At 43.0% G+C, this 19,652-nt stretch overlaps 1 protein-coding gene across 2 annotated transcripts; it reads right to left on the bottom strand.

Moving 5' to 3' along the window:
* Positions 1-232: 232 nt before the first annotated feature.
* LOC135523889 (somatostatin receptor type 2-like) lies at positions 233-18,758 on the bottom strand. 2 transcript variants are annotated; one of them, XM_064950893.1, is made up of 3 exons: positions 18,229-18,758; positions 15,738-16,491; positions 233-15,415 (listed from the first exon to the last, which is right to left on the bottom strand). In XM_064950893.1, exons 2-3 carry the CDS (start codon positions 16,461-16,463, stop codon positions 14,999-15,001), a joined length of 1,143 nt encoding a protein of 380 aa, XP_064806965.1. In that variant the 5' UTR covers positions 16,464-16,491; positions 18,229-18,758; the 3' UTR covers positions 233-14,998. The 2 variants fall into 2 exon arrangements, with proteins under 2 accessions (XP_064806965.1, XP_064806964.1); XM_064950892.1 differs by having other exon boundaries at positions 15,738-16,534; positions 18,229-18,756.
* Between the last annotated feature and the right edge of the window lie 894 nt (positions 18,759-19,652).

The following is a 19,652-nucleotide window of genomic DNA, read 5'->3' as shown; positions in this document are numbered from 1 at the left end:
TCCTCTGCACCTGGTTTACCAGTTCTCTGTGTGCTAGTAGACATCATGTAGAAACAGGCAGCCTGTTTTTAAACAGTTCACCTACAGAAACCTACTAACTCTCAGAATAGGCCTACAAACAGATGTTCAGTCAAATAGGAGGAAGAAAAACCCAAACAAGTCAACACACTTAGACCTCAACAGCACTGGAAATGCTAACAAATTTGTCAATCCAAACGAGTGAAGCCAGCCATTTTTTAAATGGAACTGTTTTAATTGCAAATAGTAGTAGCAATAGTAATAGTAGTAGTAATAGTAGAAGTAGTAGTAGTATTAGTAGTAGTAACAACAACAGTAGCAACAACATATTTACAAAAAACAGACATTTGATATGAAACCAACATATATGCAACAGTGGATTTTGAACACAATAAGAAATCGAACAAATGATCTCAACCCAGGTATTCTCAGATAAACCATTTAGGATCTCATAATGTCTGTTTGTTTGGCTGTATGGACAAATAGCCTTCTTCAAGCCGAACAGAGTAAGTACAGTCAGGTCCATAATCATGGGCACGCTTGATAAAGATGAGCAAAAAATACTGTATAAAATACATTTTACAAATACTGAGCTATATTGTATGCTCCAAAAAATGGGAAACACTATTATGCTATGCTATTACAGTTGCTCAGATAAAGAGATTTTGTTGAACAAGTTTATACCACAAAAAAATCAACAACAAAAAACACAGGGGTCAAAAACATGAACATAGCACTGGTTCCAATCCAAGTGCCAATGCCATTTATCAAACGTTAGCCAGTGCTATGGGCAGATAACATGAAATATGCAGTGCCTTTGGAATGTATTCAGACCCCTCGACTTTTCCACATTTTGTTACGTTACAGATTTATTCTAATCGTTTTTTCTCCACATCAATCTACAATATCCCATAATGACAAAGCAAAAACGTTTTTTTTTAATGTTTGCTAATTTATTACAAATAAAAATGACATTTATAAAAGTATTCAGACCCTTTAATCAGCAGTACTTTGTTAAGCGCCATTGGCAGCGATCACAGCCTCGAGTCCTCTTTGGTATGACGCTAAAAGCTTGCCACAAATGTATTTGGGGAGTTTCTCCCATTCTTCTCTGCAGATCCTCTCAAGCTCTGTCAGGTTGGATGGGGAGCGTTGCTGCACAGCTATTTTCAGGTCTCTCCAGAGATGTTCAATCAGGTTTGCCTAGTTAAATAAAGGTTAAATATAAATAAAAAATCCGGACTCTGGCTAGGCCACTCAAGGACATTCAGAAACCTGTCCTGAAGCCACTCCTACATTGTCTTGGCTGTGTGCTTAGGGTTGTTGTCCTGTTGGAAGGTGAACCTTCGCCCCAGTCTGAGGTCCTGAGAGCTCTGGATCAGGTTTTCATCAAGGATCTCTGTATTTTGCTCCATTCATCTTTGCCTCGATCCTGACTAGTCTCCCAGTCTTGGCTCTCATGGTTCTGAGAGTCTTTAGGTGCCTTTTGGCAAACTCCAAGCAGGTTGTGATGTACCTTTTATTGAGGAGTGGCTCAGAAAGTTGTCCTTCTGGAAGGTTCTCTCATCTCCACAGAGGAACTCTAGAGCTCTGTCAGAGTGAACATTGGGTACTTGGTCACCTCCCTAACCAAGGCCCTTCTCTCCCGATTGCTCAGTTTGGACAGGCGGCCAGCTCTAGGAAGACTCTTGGTGGTCTCGGCACTCTATGGACAATTCCTTTGACCTGAGGGTCATGGTGCATTTCCAAATCATGTCCAATCAATGGAATTTACCACAGGTGGACTCCAAGTTGTAGAAACATCTCAAGGATTATCAACGGAAACAGGATGAGGCTGAGCTCAATTTCGAGTGCCATACCAAAGGGTCTGAATACATTTTAATAAATTAGCAAAAAAAATTAAAACCTGTTTTCACTGTCATTATGGGGTATTGTGTGTAGATTGCTGAGGATTTTTATTTTTAAAATCCATTTTAGAGTAAGGCTGTAACATATCAAAATATGGAAAAAGTCAAGGGGTCTGAATACTTTCCGAAGGCACTGTAGCTCTTTGGCCACACTCACCAGTGGTGGGTTTGGCATTGAATAACAGAAGCATATGCAGACAAGTAACTCATACTTACGGTAAAATTTGGTTTTATGACGCTAGTCCTGGGGTCAACAACATCATTAACTTTACCAAGTACCAAGACATTTTTTTGCCAAAAACCTGGTTACCTCGGCCACGAGTCTGACATTTGGCCTCAAATGGATCTTCCAGCAACACAATAACTCCAAGCACTAATCAAAATCCACAAAGGAATGTTTAATTTACCACAAAATCAACATTTTACAATGGCTATCTCAGTCTCCAGACTTGAACCCCTTTGAAAACCTGTGGTTTGAATTTTTTTATTTTTACTAGGCAAGTCAGTTAAGAACAAATTCTTATTTTCAATGACGGCCTAGGAACAGTGGGTTAACTGCCTGTTCAGGGGCAGAACAACAGATTTTGTACCTTGTCAGCTCAGGGATTTGAACTTGCAACCTTTTGGTTACTAGTCCAATGCTCTAACCACTAGGCTACACTGCCGAATTGAAGAGGGCAGTCTATAAGAGCAGGCGAGGGATATCATGGATCTGGAAAGATTCTGTAAGATCCTTCCTAACATGTTCACCAACCTATTTTTCATTATAATTTTTAATGTAAAGGCTCAGCCTTGTTATCCTCGCAAGGGGAGGGTGCAAGAATGTTATATTAAGAAAACATGGGTGATAAAAATGTAGAACCATATCTTTTTTAAAGGATTTTTTATTACTTGTTAAACAAAATCCACTTTCTCTGAGGAATTGTATTATCAAGGGGTCCAATAATCATGGACCTTACTGTATATCCAGTGTATCCACAGTGGTTTGTCTGACCATTGCAAAGTAGTTTGTATATCTATATCTAGCTAATATCCTTGGGGCGATCACATTACATAATTTCAAAAACGAACCATGTGAGGGAGACATTTAGTAACATTTTTGGTGATATCTCAACCAGATTTTACGTGTTACAGTAACCACCCACTGGGCAAATACAGGTTGAATCAACATTGTTTCCACAGCATTTCAACCCCAAAAATCTATGTGATGACATTGAATCAACGTGGAAAACTGATTGGATTTGCAAAAAGTCATCAACGTAGAGCCATTTTGTGTTTGTTTTTTTACCATTTTTTTTTATCTAAATCCAATGACATGGAGAAATGTTTTGTTAATTTCATGTTGAATTCACATTAGATGACAACTCAACCAAATGTAAATCAAATCTAGGTGTTGAACTGATGTCTGTGCCCAGTGGGCAGGTTTCCTTCCAACCTTTTCATGCAAGTAAAGTACATGTCAGATAAAACTTTTCATGAGGGGCCTGATGGAAACTGCTAATTTGTCGGTAAACTTTCCAGATGTTGACTAAACAAAATACGCTAGACAAGGTGGAATCTTTGATGTCGGTAAAATGTATTTTGTGAGAAATTATGGTGGAAATGCTTTTATGAGCAAATATTGATATAATAACAATTATTTCAAAGTAAATTGGAGTCACACAATGATATTGTGTGGTCCTCCCACTACTACCTGGGAAGGTATGCAGTTTATTAGGCTACAAATTAAATCAATTATTATGAACTTCACAGGGTGGTGAAAGTGCACGGTGATGAGCTTAATGCTAATTTCCAATAAATATTGAGGGTTTTATTCTGGTGAGATGATGAACAATCCTTGGTTTCTGTTTAACAAATAAAAAGAATCTAGTTATTTTGTTCATAATAATCTCATTGTGTATAGTAGGTAGCCTACCCGCACTGTATCTACGAGTGCGAGGTGTTGGCTAGAGCTCATGTGCCAAGGCAAGAGTGGACACATTTGTTATTGTCACGCACTGACCATAGAGAGCTGTTTATTCTCTATGTTGGTTAGGTCGGGGTGTGATTAAGGGTGGGTTATCTAGGGGAATTATATGTCTATGTTGGTCTGGTATGGTTTCAATCAAAGGCAGCTGTTTATTGTTGTCTCTGATTGGGGAATATATTTAGGTAGCCATTTCCCCATTGTGCTTTGTGGGATCTTGTCTATGTATAGTTGCCTGTGAGCATTATTATAGCTTCACGGTTTGTTTGTTCGCTTTGATGTTTTGTTCTTTGAAGTTTTCTATTCCAAAACAAAGGATGGAAACATACCACGCTGCATCTTGGTCTACTCCTTATGATGAACGTGACAGTTATACAACATTTTTTTGTGAAAAAAACATCAGTAAATACCATGGAAACCCATTTAACTTGTATTTTTTATTTGCTACATGGATACATGGAATTTAACCGCAAAAGTTTTTTTTTGTGCATTACGTCATCATGCAGCCATTTACGCACAAGTCAATTTGATGGAAACACATTTCCTTTGGAATTTTTTTATGCAGATTTTTGAATATTCACATGAAAATCTGTCGCTAATTGGATGGAAAGCTAGTTAGTATTAGCCATTCAATATGAACTCAACACATTCAAATACATATTCCTCCATTTCTATGGCCATTGGGAGTAAAACATAATCTCTAAACATCTTTCTAATAATAGGCTAACTGTGTGCCACTGCTGCTAACGCAAACTCTCAAATAAAACTAACCAACCATTTTACACGTACAGGGTTTCAAAGACAACAATCTGTAAAAGTGTCAGAGAAGATGCCAAAATAAAGGAAACACCGACATAACGTGTATAAATAGGGCATTGGGCCACCACGAGCCAATGGGGCGGCGCACAATTGGCCCAGCGTCATCCGGGTTAGGGGAGGATTTGGGCGGCAGGGATCTCCTTGTCCCATCGCGCTCTACCGACTCCTGTGGCGGGCCGGGCGCATGCACACTGACACTGTCACCAGGTGTACGGTGTTTCCTCCGACACATTGGTGTAGCTGGAATGCTGTTCATTGACTATAGCTCAGCGATCAACACCATAGTGCCCACAAAGCTCATCACTAAGCTAAGGACCCTGGCACTAAACACCTCCCTCTGCAACTGGATCCTGAACTTCCTGACGGGCCGCCCCCAGGTGGTAAGGGTAGGCAACAAAACATAAGCCACGCGGATCCTCAACACGGAGGCCCCTCAGGGGTGGGTACTTAGTCCCCTCCTGTACTCACTCTTCACCCACGACTGCGTGGCCAAGCACGACTCCAACACCATCATTAAGTTTGCTGTAGACACAACAGATCACCGACAACAATGAGACAGCCTATAGGGAGGAGGTCAGAGACCTGGCAGTGTGGTGCCAGGACAACAGCCTCTTCCTCAACATGAGCAAGACAAAAGAGCTGATCCTGGACTACAGGAAAAGATGCGCCGAACACGCCCCCTTTCACATCGATGGGGCTGTAGTGAAGAGGGTTGAGTTTCAAGTTCCTTGGTGTCCACATCACCAACAAACAATCTTGGTCCAAACATGCCAAGTTGTGAAGTTGTGAAGGGGGCATAACAACACCTTTTCCCTCTCAGAAGACTGAAAAGATTTGGCATGGGTCACCAGATCCTCAAAAAGTTCTACATCTGCTACATCGAGAGCATCCTGATGGGTTGCATCACCGCCTGGTATGACAACTGCTCGGTAAGGCGCTACAGAGGGTAGTGCGTACGGCCCAGTACATCACTGGGGCCAAGCTCCCTGCCATCCAGGACCTATTTACTGTCAGAGGAAGGCCCAAAAAATTGTCAAAGACTCCAGTCACCCAAGTCATGAACTGTTCTCTCTGCTATACCGCATGGCAAGCGGTACCGGAGCACCAAGTCTAGGTCCAAAAGGGTCCTTAACAACTTCAACCCCCAGGCCACTGCTGAACAATTAATCAAATGGCCACCCGGACTAATTACACTGCTGCTACTCACTGTTTATTATTTATGCATAGTCACTTTACACCTACCGACAGGTAAAAATTACCTTGACTAACCTGTACCCTCTCACATTGACTCGGTACCGGTACCCCCTTTATATAGCCTTGTTATTGTTATTTTATTGTGTTTTTATTGTGTTTTTATTATTACATTTTTCACATTAGTTTATTTAGTAAATGTTTTCTTAACTCGATTAAGGGCTTGTAAGTAAGCGTTTCACGGTAAGATCTACACCTGTTGATTTCGGCATATGTGACAAATCAAATTAGATTTGACTTGCTCATTTGAGACCCCTCTCTCAAAGTCACTGAGATTTCTAGACCACTGAGATCTCTAAAATGGAACTGGGCATTTTTATACATGACTCTAAGCATGGATTTGAATTGCTTAATTAACTCAGGAACCACACCTGTGTGGAAGCACTTGCTTTCAATATACTTTGTATCCCTCATTTACTCAAGTGTTTCCTTTATTTTGGCAGTACATTGTAGTGTTCTGTACATTGTACCTGATAACTGTCTTTGGTTAGTACATTATGACCCCAGTAAATTACGACCACATACCCCAACTATTTCTTGCCCCAGTAGACTACCTCATATAACATTTGAGGATGTTTTTCAAGAAGCACATTATCAATTAAATGTATTATTATTATTATTTATTATAACTACATTAAAAAAGACTCTTTATCACAACAATCACAATGCCTACATGTAATAATTTCACTTGCTGAGCAGGGATATGCTCTGTATTCAACTGCATTTGTTAGCCTGAGTGCCAGTCTGTTTATGCTATCATGCCAACTCCTTGTCACTCGTTGCCAGGCCAGACATGTTTTGTTTGACAATGACAGCGGTGGAGTTGGCAAGAGCACAAACAGATCTTGGATCAGGCTACTGCACTGCACCTCGGAGCGCAAGAAGAGCAGCTGATATTGAGAAAAACACTGTGAGAAGAATACTGTTGGTCTGATGATGAGTACTGCTCCTTCATTTCACTGACATTCAATAGTATAGTACCCCTGTATCGTTTAGAGTTCAACCACTTGTGACACTTGAACCTGAGAGATAGACACTTGACATGATGGAGGGGATGGTATGGTTTGACCTCTGCATTTTGCGGTTTCTTTTAAACATTAACATCCTGTTTACATAATGGAAAAGACTGTATTTGAGTACAGTGTATGACCATGTTCGACCCCTTCCTCTAACTCTCTGTGGCTACTTTGTTCAGTTAGTAATCTTTACATAAATGAATTGTATATATGTCATCTCTCCAGACGACCATCTATAATATAATGCTTGTTTAAGGTTCAGGAGCGTTCACTGGGCGCTTCCTTAACTAATTAAGTCGATTTTAACGTAACACTAGCACAACTGATACGTAGTAATGAATAGACTAGATAGATAAATATGTGCACATTGACACAGTGTTTTGTACATACCCTAATCGTGAGTTATGGTTAACAGAAAGGGTGAGTGATATCAAGCGGCAGTCCCACACACACACACGCATAAACACACACACACACACATTGCTCTGTATTACGAAAGTGCAGTATAATTACTGTCCAATAAACTATAATCCATCTGAGAACTCACACGTGACAATAAACACATTATGACACATCATTAACAACATTTTACACGGCGCTTACTGTTTGCAAGCTGAAGGAAAGCAAGCGACCAAGAGAGAAAGATTGCTCCCACTTAGAGGACAATAGTGCTTACTGTAGATGGATATATGACCTCATATCTTATATCTGTCCTCCTTGTTCTCATTTAAGACCCCCTGCTCCCCTGTAACAGGAGCAAGCATTGGTAACGGAGAATCCTAATGGTTGTGAACTCATCACTTGTTCTCCTCAATGTGTCTGGAACTGTGTGTGTGTGTGTGTGTGTGTGTGTGTGTGTGTGTGTGTGTGTGTGTGTGTGTGTGTGTGTGTGTGTGTGTGTGTGTGTGTGTGTGTGTGTGTGTGTGTGTGTGTAGGAACAAGGTAGGGATTCAACTATTTATAGACAGTTCATTTTGAACAGTGCACCCAAAGGTTAGCACGTTATAGCCCTTCACAAATGAACAACACATAGAGAGAAGGCTTAGGTTCCATCCTTCCGTGTGCTATACTAAACCCTCATCCTCTTGGGTTAAATCTATCTACAGGCCAGATAACCTACTGTACATGAGCGAGAGCGTTCTCGCGCCTCTGGCATAATGATGCTAATTACAACGCCTGATTTCACCACTTTAATGGGCTGTGAAATTTGTGGCTCACACACACGCTAACACGTTAAGGCCTTCCAGAGAAAATACATGAGATACACACTTAAACACATACACACACACACACACACACACAGGAAGGCAGGCAAGTACACAGGCACACACACACACACACACACACAAACACACAAACACATAACCATGGATTCCCTATCCGTACACATTGGAGAGATAACAACGTTGCCCTTGGACTGTGGTATTGAAGCCCACCCATCTCTCTACCAACCAAAACACTGCAGCTATAGCTCCCCCACTCCTTTGGCTAGGTATCATCACTCCATGATGCAATGCTGTTCATTCAGAAAACATCAGCGTCACTCTGAAAGCATAGAATTGATGCTGACACACAACTCATTCTGCTGAGTATCAACAAGATTGGCCCCAAGACAGTGGGAAAATGTTATACCAGATTATGAACTGTATACAATAGCTATATGAACCGCCCATGTCAGAGACTGTGTGTGTGTGTGCTTTTGCATGTGTGAGGTGAAAGGTTCACGAACAGAAGGGATCAGTCCTGCCTGTCTTATTTCAACACTATTACATTGACAAGGATAGGATGTGATGCAATCTGACACGGTTTGGGAGTAAGTAAAATCCACAAATGAGAAAGATATATCTAGAGAGACCAAAACCTGCAGGTGGGCTGGGCCTTTCCAATTATTTACACTACCACTGGTAGTGGTATACATAATTAAATGTGTTTATTTGGTTTCGACATTTCAAAACAAGGATGGTCCAATTTGGGCTTTCATGGAGATACAGTCAAGCCTTCCAACTACTCCTGTCTCGTTCCTGTGCTCCCCACTGCCCATGAACCTTGGCACCCATGTTTTGAATCTCATTGTCAAGAACCTAAGAAATCTGGTCCCAATTATGAAATTGTCTTTAACAACCAAAGTGCTTCTTTTTCCCCATTCACATCTAATCATGTCTACCGGGCATCGCAGATTGACACATCGGCTCATTCAAAACTCTGAGGGTTGACCATAATATTCCCCAACACCCACTTTTTTAGGTACCTGTAAACTCACAGCTTTGCTAAAAAAAACGTTCCCTTCATTTCCAGTCGACCCCGCTAAGTGTCCAGTCGAGAAGTGCTTAGATCTTAACCCCTATCTGAAGGGCACAATCTCCAGATAATACGACATACTACAGAATGTTAATCCGCCTTCCTGGGCAACACATCATTGAGCGTATCCACACCTCATCATTTTGCATGAGGCACAGGTTCATTCAGTTCAAAGTTTTGCACCGTCTCCATTACTCAAATGACAGATTGGCAAACATATATCCAAATGTTGACCCCGAAGTGTTTGAGATGACACCATAGTCCAATGACTGTGGGGACACATGGTTTGGTCATGCCAATCTTTGTGTAGGCTTCTGGGGACCCCATTTTTGAGGCATTTCCACCTGTGTAATACAACTATTAGCCCCAACCCATTCAATGCTATTTTTGGAGTGCTTCCCCTTGATCAGAATGTTACCAAGCATCACACGAATGCAAAAGCATTGGCCTCGCTGCTGGCGCGCCACCTTGTCCTCTTTCACTGGAAGCCTGCAAAGCCGCCCTCCTCATGCAGTGGGTTAAGGAGTTAATGTCATCTCTGCCTCTGAATAAAGATTAGGTACACTGTGCTTGGGTCTCGACAAAAGTTAGACTCAACCTGGTCTCCATTCATACAATAGGTGGAGAGCCTGTCTTTTACACAGTGTCACTTGTTTATTTTAGTAAGCAGTCATGTCTGTTCTAGTGGCCACATGTTGTGCTGATAAGATTCAACTATAATTATGAATTTGATGTCACTTTTTCCATTGTTTTTGTTTCTATTACTGTTAACGTTTTGGTCCTATTTAATTTAATTTTCTGTGATAACCTTGTATGATACCTTGGTGGGTGGGTGGGATGGGTGGGAGGTAGGGATGGGTGGGAGGTAGGTGTGGGTGAGTGGGTGGATAGGGGTTGGGGATGTTGTACTGTTTTTCTGTTCTCGTATTCTGAAATTCTATAAATAAATTGAAGAAGCAAAGGGAAAAAAGAGCAATAAACCGATAATAAGCTATTCTTTTCATTGCTGTTACCACTCCACTCTCTCATTCACATCATGCTCTCTTATTCTGCCCGTCATTGGCTGTGCTAGCATCTAAGGTCTGAGCCAAATATAAATCAGAGAGTAATGACTTCCTACAGATGAACGGTAGTAACAAGGCGCAGTAAACATAGTGTGTGATCGAAACTGAACTGGGTTTTTACAAGGAGAGCAAACACACGTCACAGAAAACGTCACATGTCTACAGCGCCTTCAGAAAGTATTCATACCCTTTGACTTATTCTTCATTTTGTTGTGTTACAACCTGTGTTACAATTCAGAATGTATTAAATATATGTTTTTTTCTCACCCATCTTCACACAAAACTGAGTAATGACAAAGTGAAGACATTTTCAGAAATGTTTACATATGGATTGAAAGTTAAATACAGAAATATCTCATTTACATAAGTATTCACACCCCTGAGTCAATACATGTTAGAATCACTTTTGGCAGGGATTACAGCTTTGAGTCTTTCTGGGTAAGTCTCTATGAGCTTTGCACACCTGGATTGTACAATATTTACACATTATTCTTTTAAAAATTATTCAAGCTCTGTCAAGTTGGTTCTTGATCATTGCCAGACAGCCATTTTCAAGTCTTGCCATAGATTTTCAAGCCGATTTAAGTCAAAACTGTAACTAGGCCACTCAGGAACATTCAATGTAATCTTGGTAAGCAACTTCAGTGTGTATTTGGTATTTTAGGTTATTTTGGTATTTTAGGTTATTGTCCTATTTTAGGTTATTGTTATTTGGTATTTTAGGATATTGTCCTTCTGAAGGGTGAATTTGTCTCCCAGTGTCTGTTGGAAAGCAGACTGAACTAAGTTTTCCTCTAGGATTTTCCATGTGCTTAGCTCTATCCTGTTTCTTTTTATTCTAAAAAACTCCCTTGTCCTTGCTTATGACAAGCATACCCATAACATGATGCAGCCAACACCATGCGTGAAAATATGAATAGTGGTACTCAGTGATGTGTAGTATTGGATTTGCCCCAAACATAATGCTTTGTATTCAAGACATAAAGTTAATTTCTTTGCCACATTTCTTTGCAGTTTTACATTAGTGCCTTTTTGCAAAACAGGATGCATGTTTTGGAATATTTTTATTATGTACATGTCACGCCCTGGTCGAAATATATTATTTATTTATTATTTATTTATTCATTTATTCGGTCAGGCCAGGGTGTGACATGGGTTATTGTGGTGTGTTTTTGTCTAGGGGTTTTGTGGGATGTCTAGCGTTAGTCTATGGCTGCCTGAGGCGGTTCTCAATCAGTCAGGTGATTATCGTTGTCTCTGATTGGGAACCATATTTAGGCAGCCATATTCTTTGTGTGTTTCGTGGGTGACTGTCCTTAGTGTCCTTGTTCCTGTCGCTGTGTTAGTTTACACTCGTATAGGCTGTTTCGGTTTTCGTTACGTTCATTTACGTTCTTTGTTTTGTATTGATTCGTGCTTACGTTTGTTGATTAAACATGGATCGCAATCTACACGCTGCATTTTGGTCCGACTCTCCTTCGCCTACAGAAAACCGTAACAGAATCACCCACCGCAAATGGACCAAGCAGCGTGTTAACAGGCAGGTACAGCGAAAGGAGGAATGGACATGGGAAGACGTTTTGGATGGCAAAGGTTGTTACACTTGGGAGGAGATACTGGCTGGAAGAGATTGCCTCCCATGGGAACAGGTGGAGGTACTTAGGAGAGCAGAGGCAGCCGGAGAGAGGAGCCGTTGATATGAGGGAACACGGTTGGCAAGGAAGCCCGAGAGTCAGCCCCAAAAATTTCTTGGGGGGGGCTCACAGGGAATAGGGCTACGCCAGGTAGGAGACCTGTGCAAACTCCCTGTGCTTACCGGGGGGCTAGATAGACCGGGCAGGCACCGTGTTATGCAGTGGTGCGCACGGTGTCCCCAGTGCGGGTGCATAGCCCGGTGCGGTATATACCAGCTCCTCGTATTGGCCGGGCTAGAGTGGGCATCGAGCCAGGTAAAGTTGGGCAGGCTCGGTGCTCAAGAGCTCCAGTGCGCCTGCACAGTCCGGTCTACCCAGTACCACCTCCACACCCCAGCCCTCCGGTGGCAGCTCCCCGCACCAGGCTTCCTGTGCGTGTCCTCGGCCCAGTACCACCAGTGCCAGCACCACGCATCAGACCTACTGAGCGCCTCGCCTGTTCAGCGCAGCCAGAGCTGCCAGCCTGCATGGAGCAGCCAGAGCTGCCAGCCTGCATGGAGCAGCCAGAACTGTCAGTCTGCATGAAGCAGCCAGAGCTGCCAGTCTGTATGGAGCAGCCAGAGCGGCCAGTCTGCATGAAGCAGCCAGAGCTGCCAGTCTGCAAGGAGCCACCAGTCTGCCCAGCGCCGCCAGTGCCGCCAGTCTGCCCTGCGCCGCCAGTCTGCCCAGTGCCGCCAGTCTGCCAGGATCTGCCGGAACCGCCAGTCAGCCAGGATCTGCCGGAACCGCCAGTCAGCCAGACTCTTCCAGATCCGCCAGTCAAGAAGACTCTTCCAGATCCGCCAGTCAACCAGACTCTTCCAGATCCGCCAGTCAACCAGACTCTTCCAGATCCGCCAGCCAGCCAGGATCTGCCGGAGCCAACTACCTGCCTGAGCTTCCTCTCAGTGCTGAGCTTCCTCTCAGTGCTGAGCTGCCCCTCAGTGCTGAGCTGCCCCTCAGTGCTGAGCTGCCCCTGTCCCGAGCTGCCCCTGTCCCGAGCTGCCCCTCTGTCCCGAGCTGCCCCTCTGTCCCGAGCTACCCCTCTGTCCCGAGCTGCCCCTCAGTCCCGAGCTGACCCTAAGTCCAGTGGGGTTCTGGGTGAGGACTACTAGGCCATGGTCGGCGACGAAGGTGGACTATCCTAGGACGCAAGGAGGGGGGACTAAGACATTTATAGAGTGGGTTCCACGTCCTGCGCCGGAGCCGCCACCATGGACAGACGCCCACCCGGACCCTCCCTATTGTTTTGATGTGCGTCCGGGAGTCCGCACCTTAGGGGGGGTTCTGTCACGCCCTGGTCAAAATATATTATGTTTATTCTTCATTTATTCGGTCAGGCCAGGGTGTGACATGGGTTATTGTGGTGTGTTTTTGTCTTGGGGTTTTGTGGGATGTCTAGCGTTAGTCTATGGCTGCCTGAGGCGGTTCTCAATCAGTCAGGTGATTATCGTTGTCTCTGATTGGGAACCATATTTAGGCAGCCATATTCTTTGTGTGTTTCGTGGGTGATTGTCCTTAGTGTCCTTGTTCCTGTCGCTGTGTTAGTTTACACTCGTATAGGCTGTTTCGGTTTTCATTACGTTCATTTACGTTCTTTGTTTTGTATTGATTCGTGTTTACGTTTGTTGATTAAACATGGATCGCAATCTACACGCTGCATTTTGGTCCGACTCTCCTTCGCCTACAGAAAACCGTAACAGTACAAGCTTCCTTCTTTTCAGTCTGTCAATTAGTTTAGTATTGTGGAGTAACTACAGTACAACGTTGTTGATCCTCAGTTTTCTCCTTTCACAGGCATTAAACTCCGTAACTGTTTTAATGTCACCATTGGCCTCATGGTGAAATCTCTGAGCGGTTTCCTTCCTCTCTGGCAACTGAGTTAGGCAGGGCGCCTGTATCTTTGTAGTGACTGGGTTTATTGATACACGGTCCAAAGTGTAATTAATAACTTCAACATGCTCAAAGGGATATGAAATATCTGCTTTGTTTTTATTTTAACCATTCAATAGGTGCCCTACTTTGTGTGGCATTGGAAAACCTCACTGGTCAATGTGGTTGAATCTGTGTTTGAAATTCACTGCTTGACTGAGGGACCTTACTGATAATTGTATGTGTGGGGCACAGAGATGAGGTCGTCATTCAAAAATTATGTTAATCACTATTATTGCACACAGAGTGAGTCCACGCAACGTATTACTGTATGTGACTTGTTAAGCACTTTTTTATGCTTGCCCTAACAAAGGGGTTGAATACTTTTTAAAACTTTGACATTATGGGGTATTGTGTGTAGGCCAGTGACACACACTCAATTGAACCCATTTTACATTTGTGCGGGAACACAACAAAATGTGGATAAGTAAAGGGGTGTGAATACTTTCCGAAGGCACTGTATATACATCCAGACGAGATTGTCTTGTTTGAAGTCAGAGAAGCTTCACGATGGCAGTCAGATAGGATTTCCAACCTTCCTGGATGCAAAATTCGAAAGTCTCCAGCTTCAGTCAAAGGGGATCTGACTTGGTGAGTAACATCTTCCTCATCAATAAATAAGATGCTTTATCAAAGGTGTTCTTTCTCTTATATCCTGCTCTCAAGACAGTATGAATCAATCCATGTCAATGAAACATGATAGGACATATTTTTCGTCTTCTTCAAATCAATCTTCTTTTCTCTGTTTTCCAAGACGGATCTTGACAGGTATGTTGTAAAAGACAGTATGGACCCTCTTGGTGCCTGGGCCACTGCCCAGCAGCTTATAGGAGAGTGATGTTAATATGACTAGTCTATCTAACTCGTCCACATACACTCTGGTAGTGGGCAGAGGACCATCCATCTGTTCAGGGTGATGATACTCACAAGCAGCCCCACGGCCACCTCAGATGAACCGAGTACTATGCGGATTTCATACCTGCATACACACACACGCGTACACATGCAAGCAAGCACGCACACAAACACTGTCTCACACACTCTGGCAAACAGGTCATATACTGGTCTGCAGCTCGCCGTTGAGCAGCGCTGTGTTGCGCGTTTCGGCGGTGACGTCTTTGACCATGCGCGTCCGCTCCATGCGGCTATCGCTGCGCTCCGCCTCATCCAGGCCCGCCACCTTCTTCAAGCACAGAACGTTCTGAAAGCTCTTCTTGAAGTTGTCCGACAGGAAGGCGTACAGGATGGGGTTGGCACAGCTGTTGGCGTAGCCCAGCACCACCACAAACTCAAAGGTGCTCTTGAGGACAGGCGTGGTGTTGATGGTGCCCGTCACCGAGGTGACGTTGAACACGTAGAAGGGCAGCCAGCAGAGCACGAACATGGCCACTACGATTGACACCATTCTGGTCACCTTCCTCTCCGAGCGCTTACGCTTAGTTGAGCCCACGCGCATGCCTGACGACTTCACCTAGTGGCCGGGAGAGAGGGGACACATCCTTTGTTATTGGTACTACCTTCATCGATGCCGCAACTGTACCTACAGTGCCTTCAGAAAGTATTCACACCCCTTGACTTTTTGCACATTTTGTTGTGTTAGAGCCGGAATTCAAAATGTGAATAAGTCATAAGTCAAGCGGGGTGTGAAAACTTTCTGAAGACACCGTATCTCTATAATTCTAGATTATAGGTCAATAAATACTATATCAGAATAGATGGGAGAACTTCACCAAAGAAGTAAAAGATGAATGAACTTGAGAATAAAACACTGTTAATCGGGAGGAGGAGCTCACCTTGACGATGATGAGCAGGTAACAGAGGCAGATGATGGTGAGCGGCAGGAAGAAACCCAGGAAGAAGGTGTAGAACATGAAGGCCGTCTGATAGGCCTCCTGAGGCTCTGGCCACACAATGGTACACACCCACGCCTCGTTCTTATTGGGCATCAGACCGCTGAAGATCATGATTGGCAGGTTGACCAGCAGGGACACTCCCCACACGGTCAGGTTGATGATCTTAGCCACGCGTGGCTTCCGCCACTTGGTGGACTTTATGGGGTGGACCACGGCCAGGTAGCGGTCGATGCTCATGACCGTGAGGCAGAAGATGCTGGTGAACTGGTTGAGACAGTCCACGGTCATGACCAGACGGCAGAGCACGGAGCCGAAGGGCCAGTGGACCAGGGCCAGCTGCATGGCGATAAAGGGTAGGCTCAGCATACAGAGGACGTCAGCCACGGCCAGGTTCAGGATGTAAATGTTAGTGACTGTTTTCATCTTAGCGTAGCGCAGGATGACATAGATCACCAAGGTGTTGCCCGTCAGGCCCACGCCGCAGACCATGAAGTAGATGAAAGTAATAACCACGGAGCTGGTCTTGTCGAAGACCTGTTGGGTCTCGTCAGGAGTGTCATTCCGGGACCCCAGGTCGGACTCGTTCCCTGGGAAGTAGCTGTCATAGTACAGGGGCTCGGGGAGGGAGAGGTTGGGGGATGATGGTAGGAGAGGCCAGAGATCCATACTGACAGGGAGGAGGGCTGGGTTGAGTCTGTTTCAGGGTTGAGATAGGGGATACTAGTGTCACATCCCACCTGAGTGCACGAGAGAGAGAGAGAGAGCGAGAGAGAGAGAGAGAGAGAGAGACAGAGACAGAGACAGAGACAGAGACAGAGAGAGAGAGAGAGAGAGAGAGAGAGAATGGAGAGAGAGAGAGAGAGAGAGAGAGAAAGAGAGAGAGAGAATGGAGAGAGAGAGAATGGAGAGATAACAACAGAGCAACACCATGGTGAAGGAGAATACATTCCTTCCAAGCACCATGGCAACTGTTAGCCTATACTATATAAGGGTTTATGACTGTCTTTCAAGCAACATGAAGTTACTTAATAAAGCCTGCCCATCACTTATAGGCCCCCACACAATACACTTGCATGCCCCCACACTCCTCCTGTAGGGCTTTCTGTGTGTTTTTATTTTTTATTTTAACTTTAATGTGTTGAACGGTTGGGACTTTATACCCGTGTGTCTCTTCCACTGTGTCGAGCAGCAGCTATGTGTACTGTTCATACTGATGACAAATGTTGATTTAATTGATCTGGATTGGACAAACAACCTCAAGTTGATGTCAGACCCTTTGGAAAAACAGCCATTGATTCCTCAGCAGAAATAAATGATGGATAGGATCAGCGCTATGCTATAGTTTTAGGCTATGGTGCATTTGCCAATGCTAGCAACTCTCAGAGGATGGGATTCCTCTGGGTGTTGTAATGAAACTACTTTCTGATGCAAATGATTCAATTGTTTTGCACTAAACTGTTTTATTTATTGATAAGGACCAGACAATGGCAAACTAATGTTGAACCCATTCATTGACTATGTGTTTGTGGTTGCTGAGAGATGATTTACTTAGAAAAACAAAACCATTGGGAATGTTTAATTTTGGGATAAAATATATTTGCAGGGCACAGGTCAAGATTTGATGTGGTTATTGTTTGGCATCTGTGGATCCGGGTTTATTGCGTAAATGCAGGCATTCTATTGGATTGTTCTGGAGATGAGGAGCTGGGTGCACTACATGGGCAACCTTTGCGCTCTAATTAAAGACAGTGGCCGTAATTTTCTTAAGAGAGGTTTTGTTGTTTTGTTTTTATATTATAGATCTTTTTAAAACGTACTCAGTAGACAATTGTGAGGAAAATGACTAGATTGTTTTTTTTAAATCAGAAATTAGATTACACTTGTTCAGTATTGACTATATTTATTTTATGCAGAAATATTGGTCTCATAAATGCAAGGTGGTTATGATTAGTCTGTCTTCTATCATTCTAAAATATTTCTCACGCCAAAACAGACTTCACATTGTAATATTTTTGTTCAGTATTGCTGGAGAGGTTATTTTATATTAATTTATTGTTTGATCTGTTTGGCTACCAAAGTTGGACAATAACATTCAATTACTTGTTTAAGTCAAGTAAAATTGTGTTACATTGCAGGCATTAAAATTCTACAACACGCACAATGGCACACAAACGCGCACAAGAAATAACCTTGATTAGACTAAAAAAATTACAGATGCGCTGTTACAATTTACTTCAGGCAGAACATTTAATAGAAGCTGTCAATTGAACTAAAGTTTCCGATAAAAAAATTTATACATTAGTTATTCATATGGTAGACTATTACTATTATTGAGCATGCCTTTTGCAAAAAACAAGATCACAGTTAATTGGCTAATTATTTGTTAATAGCACATGTACAATTTCAAGATGTATGTACAGGTTAAACTTACCTTTATTTGTAAACTTTAACGTCACATTAGATCCATTTTGGAATGGTTTAATTTCAGCCAAGAGTTTTCTGACCATCACTGAAAATCCAACGGAAGGCAACATTCTGCCCTGTGGCTTACACTTAACATATAATGCAACTGTTCTCCCATTGCGCACAGTGGTATCTTGTGCGCCAAAGTGGTGACGGTCATTGCCACATAACAGGTATGTATAATATGTCAAATAGGCAATATAGTATATATTACATTTTTCTTTGAAATACCTCAGCAATATAAAATTGTGTAAATCATTTGTAGATAGTTTTGAATAACTGATGTATCCAAAAGTAGCTCACTGGCGCTGAATCCGTGGCCAGAGCTAATGCGAAATATGTTCTAGCAGGAGGCACAAAGAAGAGCGCAGCCTGTTCAGCGCTCAGATGAGAGGTACATTCACTTCTGCGATCAGTGGAATTGGATGATGGATGAGTGCGCGTTTTCTTCAGGTTTCGTCTCTGCATGCAGATGGAGCTGCGGATCCGCTATACTCTCGCCCCCTCCTCCCTCCCCTCCTCACCAAACTCCCCCAACAGGGTTAGGGTTGTGCGTCAGTGTCTGGACATCGACCTGCGTGGAGGAAACTGCCATAGAGTTCCTCGCTCTCATATTTTGTAGGGGGATATGTGCTCATACTAATGACTTTAATTGTAACGGTTGCCTCAGTCACCCAGACCGGAGCATTTTCTGTGTTTATATGAGAGCTACAATACGACAGATTGAACCACGAAAGGAGAAATTCTTCTGAAAAGATTTGGTAGCCACAAGCGTTCTCTAGACCTAAACACTGTTAAAAGCCTTGAAAAAAGTAAACAAATTCTCCAGTAAGCCTTCACCCACCAAGACAACTGTTTTGGAGTTAACATAGAGGTGATATCAAAGTAAGTGTTAACTGTTAGCAATGGAGAAAGCCACACACACCTTGGTATATACATGTACATATTTTTTAAAGTCATGCAATCCTACTAATTTTGCCATGGGGCAGAGAAAGAAAATGTGCACTTTTACAGCTAATTTCCTGCAGTTCTGCCAATTTTGCAATGGGATGGAGAGACATTTTTGCAGTTTTAAAGCTAATTTCCTGCACTTTTACACATTTTGCCAATACTTATACCATGTTAATGATACCTGAGTGAGAGTGACTAACAAAATCAATGGGGGCCCCCTGGAGGTCAGGGCCCCTGGGTTCTTGCCCTGCATGCCGTGTTGGTATTTGGCCATGATTACTACAAGTTTAGATAGCTGGCTAGACTAACTACCAATCTAAAAATTGTTAGCTGACATGACTAATTGAGTGACTGTCAATGACTGACATAACAAGATAAAAACTGCTGAAGCACAGTCAAATGTTGAAATTGCAACTTGTGTATTCTACTATTCTAACTCTC

This window comes from Oncorhynchus masou, chromosome 31 (assembly GCF_036934945.1).
Source record: "Oncorhynchus masou masou isolate Uvic2021 chromosome 31, UVic_Omas_1.1, whole genome shotgun sequence".
NCBI classification, from domain to species: Eukaryota; Metazoa; Chordata; class Actinopteri; order Salmoniformes; family Salmonidae; genus Oncorhynchus; species Oncorhynchus masou.
The sequence above is the reverse complement of the archived record's forward strand: the minus strand, read 5'-3'. Positions and strand labels throughout refer to the sequence as shown.

Coding starts and splice junctions, on each gene's coding strand:
- LOC135523889 (XM_064950893.1), bottom strand. CDS start 16,463: ATGGATCTCTGGCCTCTCCTACCATCATCCCCCAACCTCTCCCTCCCC. Junction 15,416..15,737: donor ACCTGCTCATCATCGTCAAG/GTGAGCTCCTCC, acceptor CCCGGCCACTAG/GTGAAGTCGTCAGGCATGCG.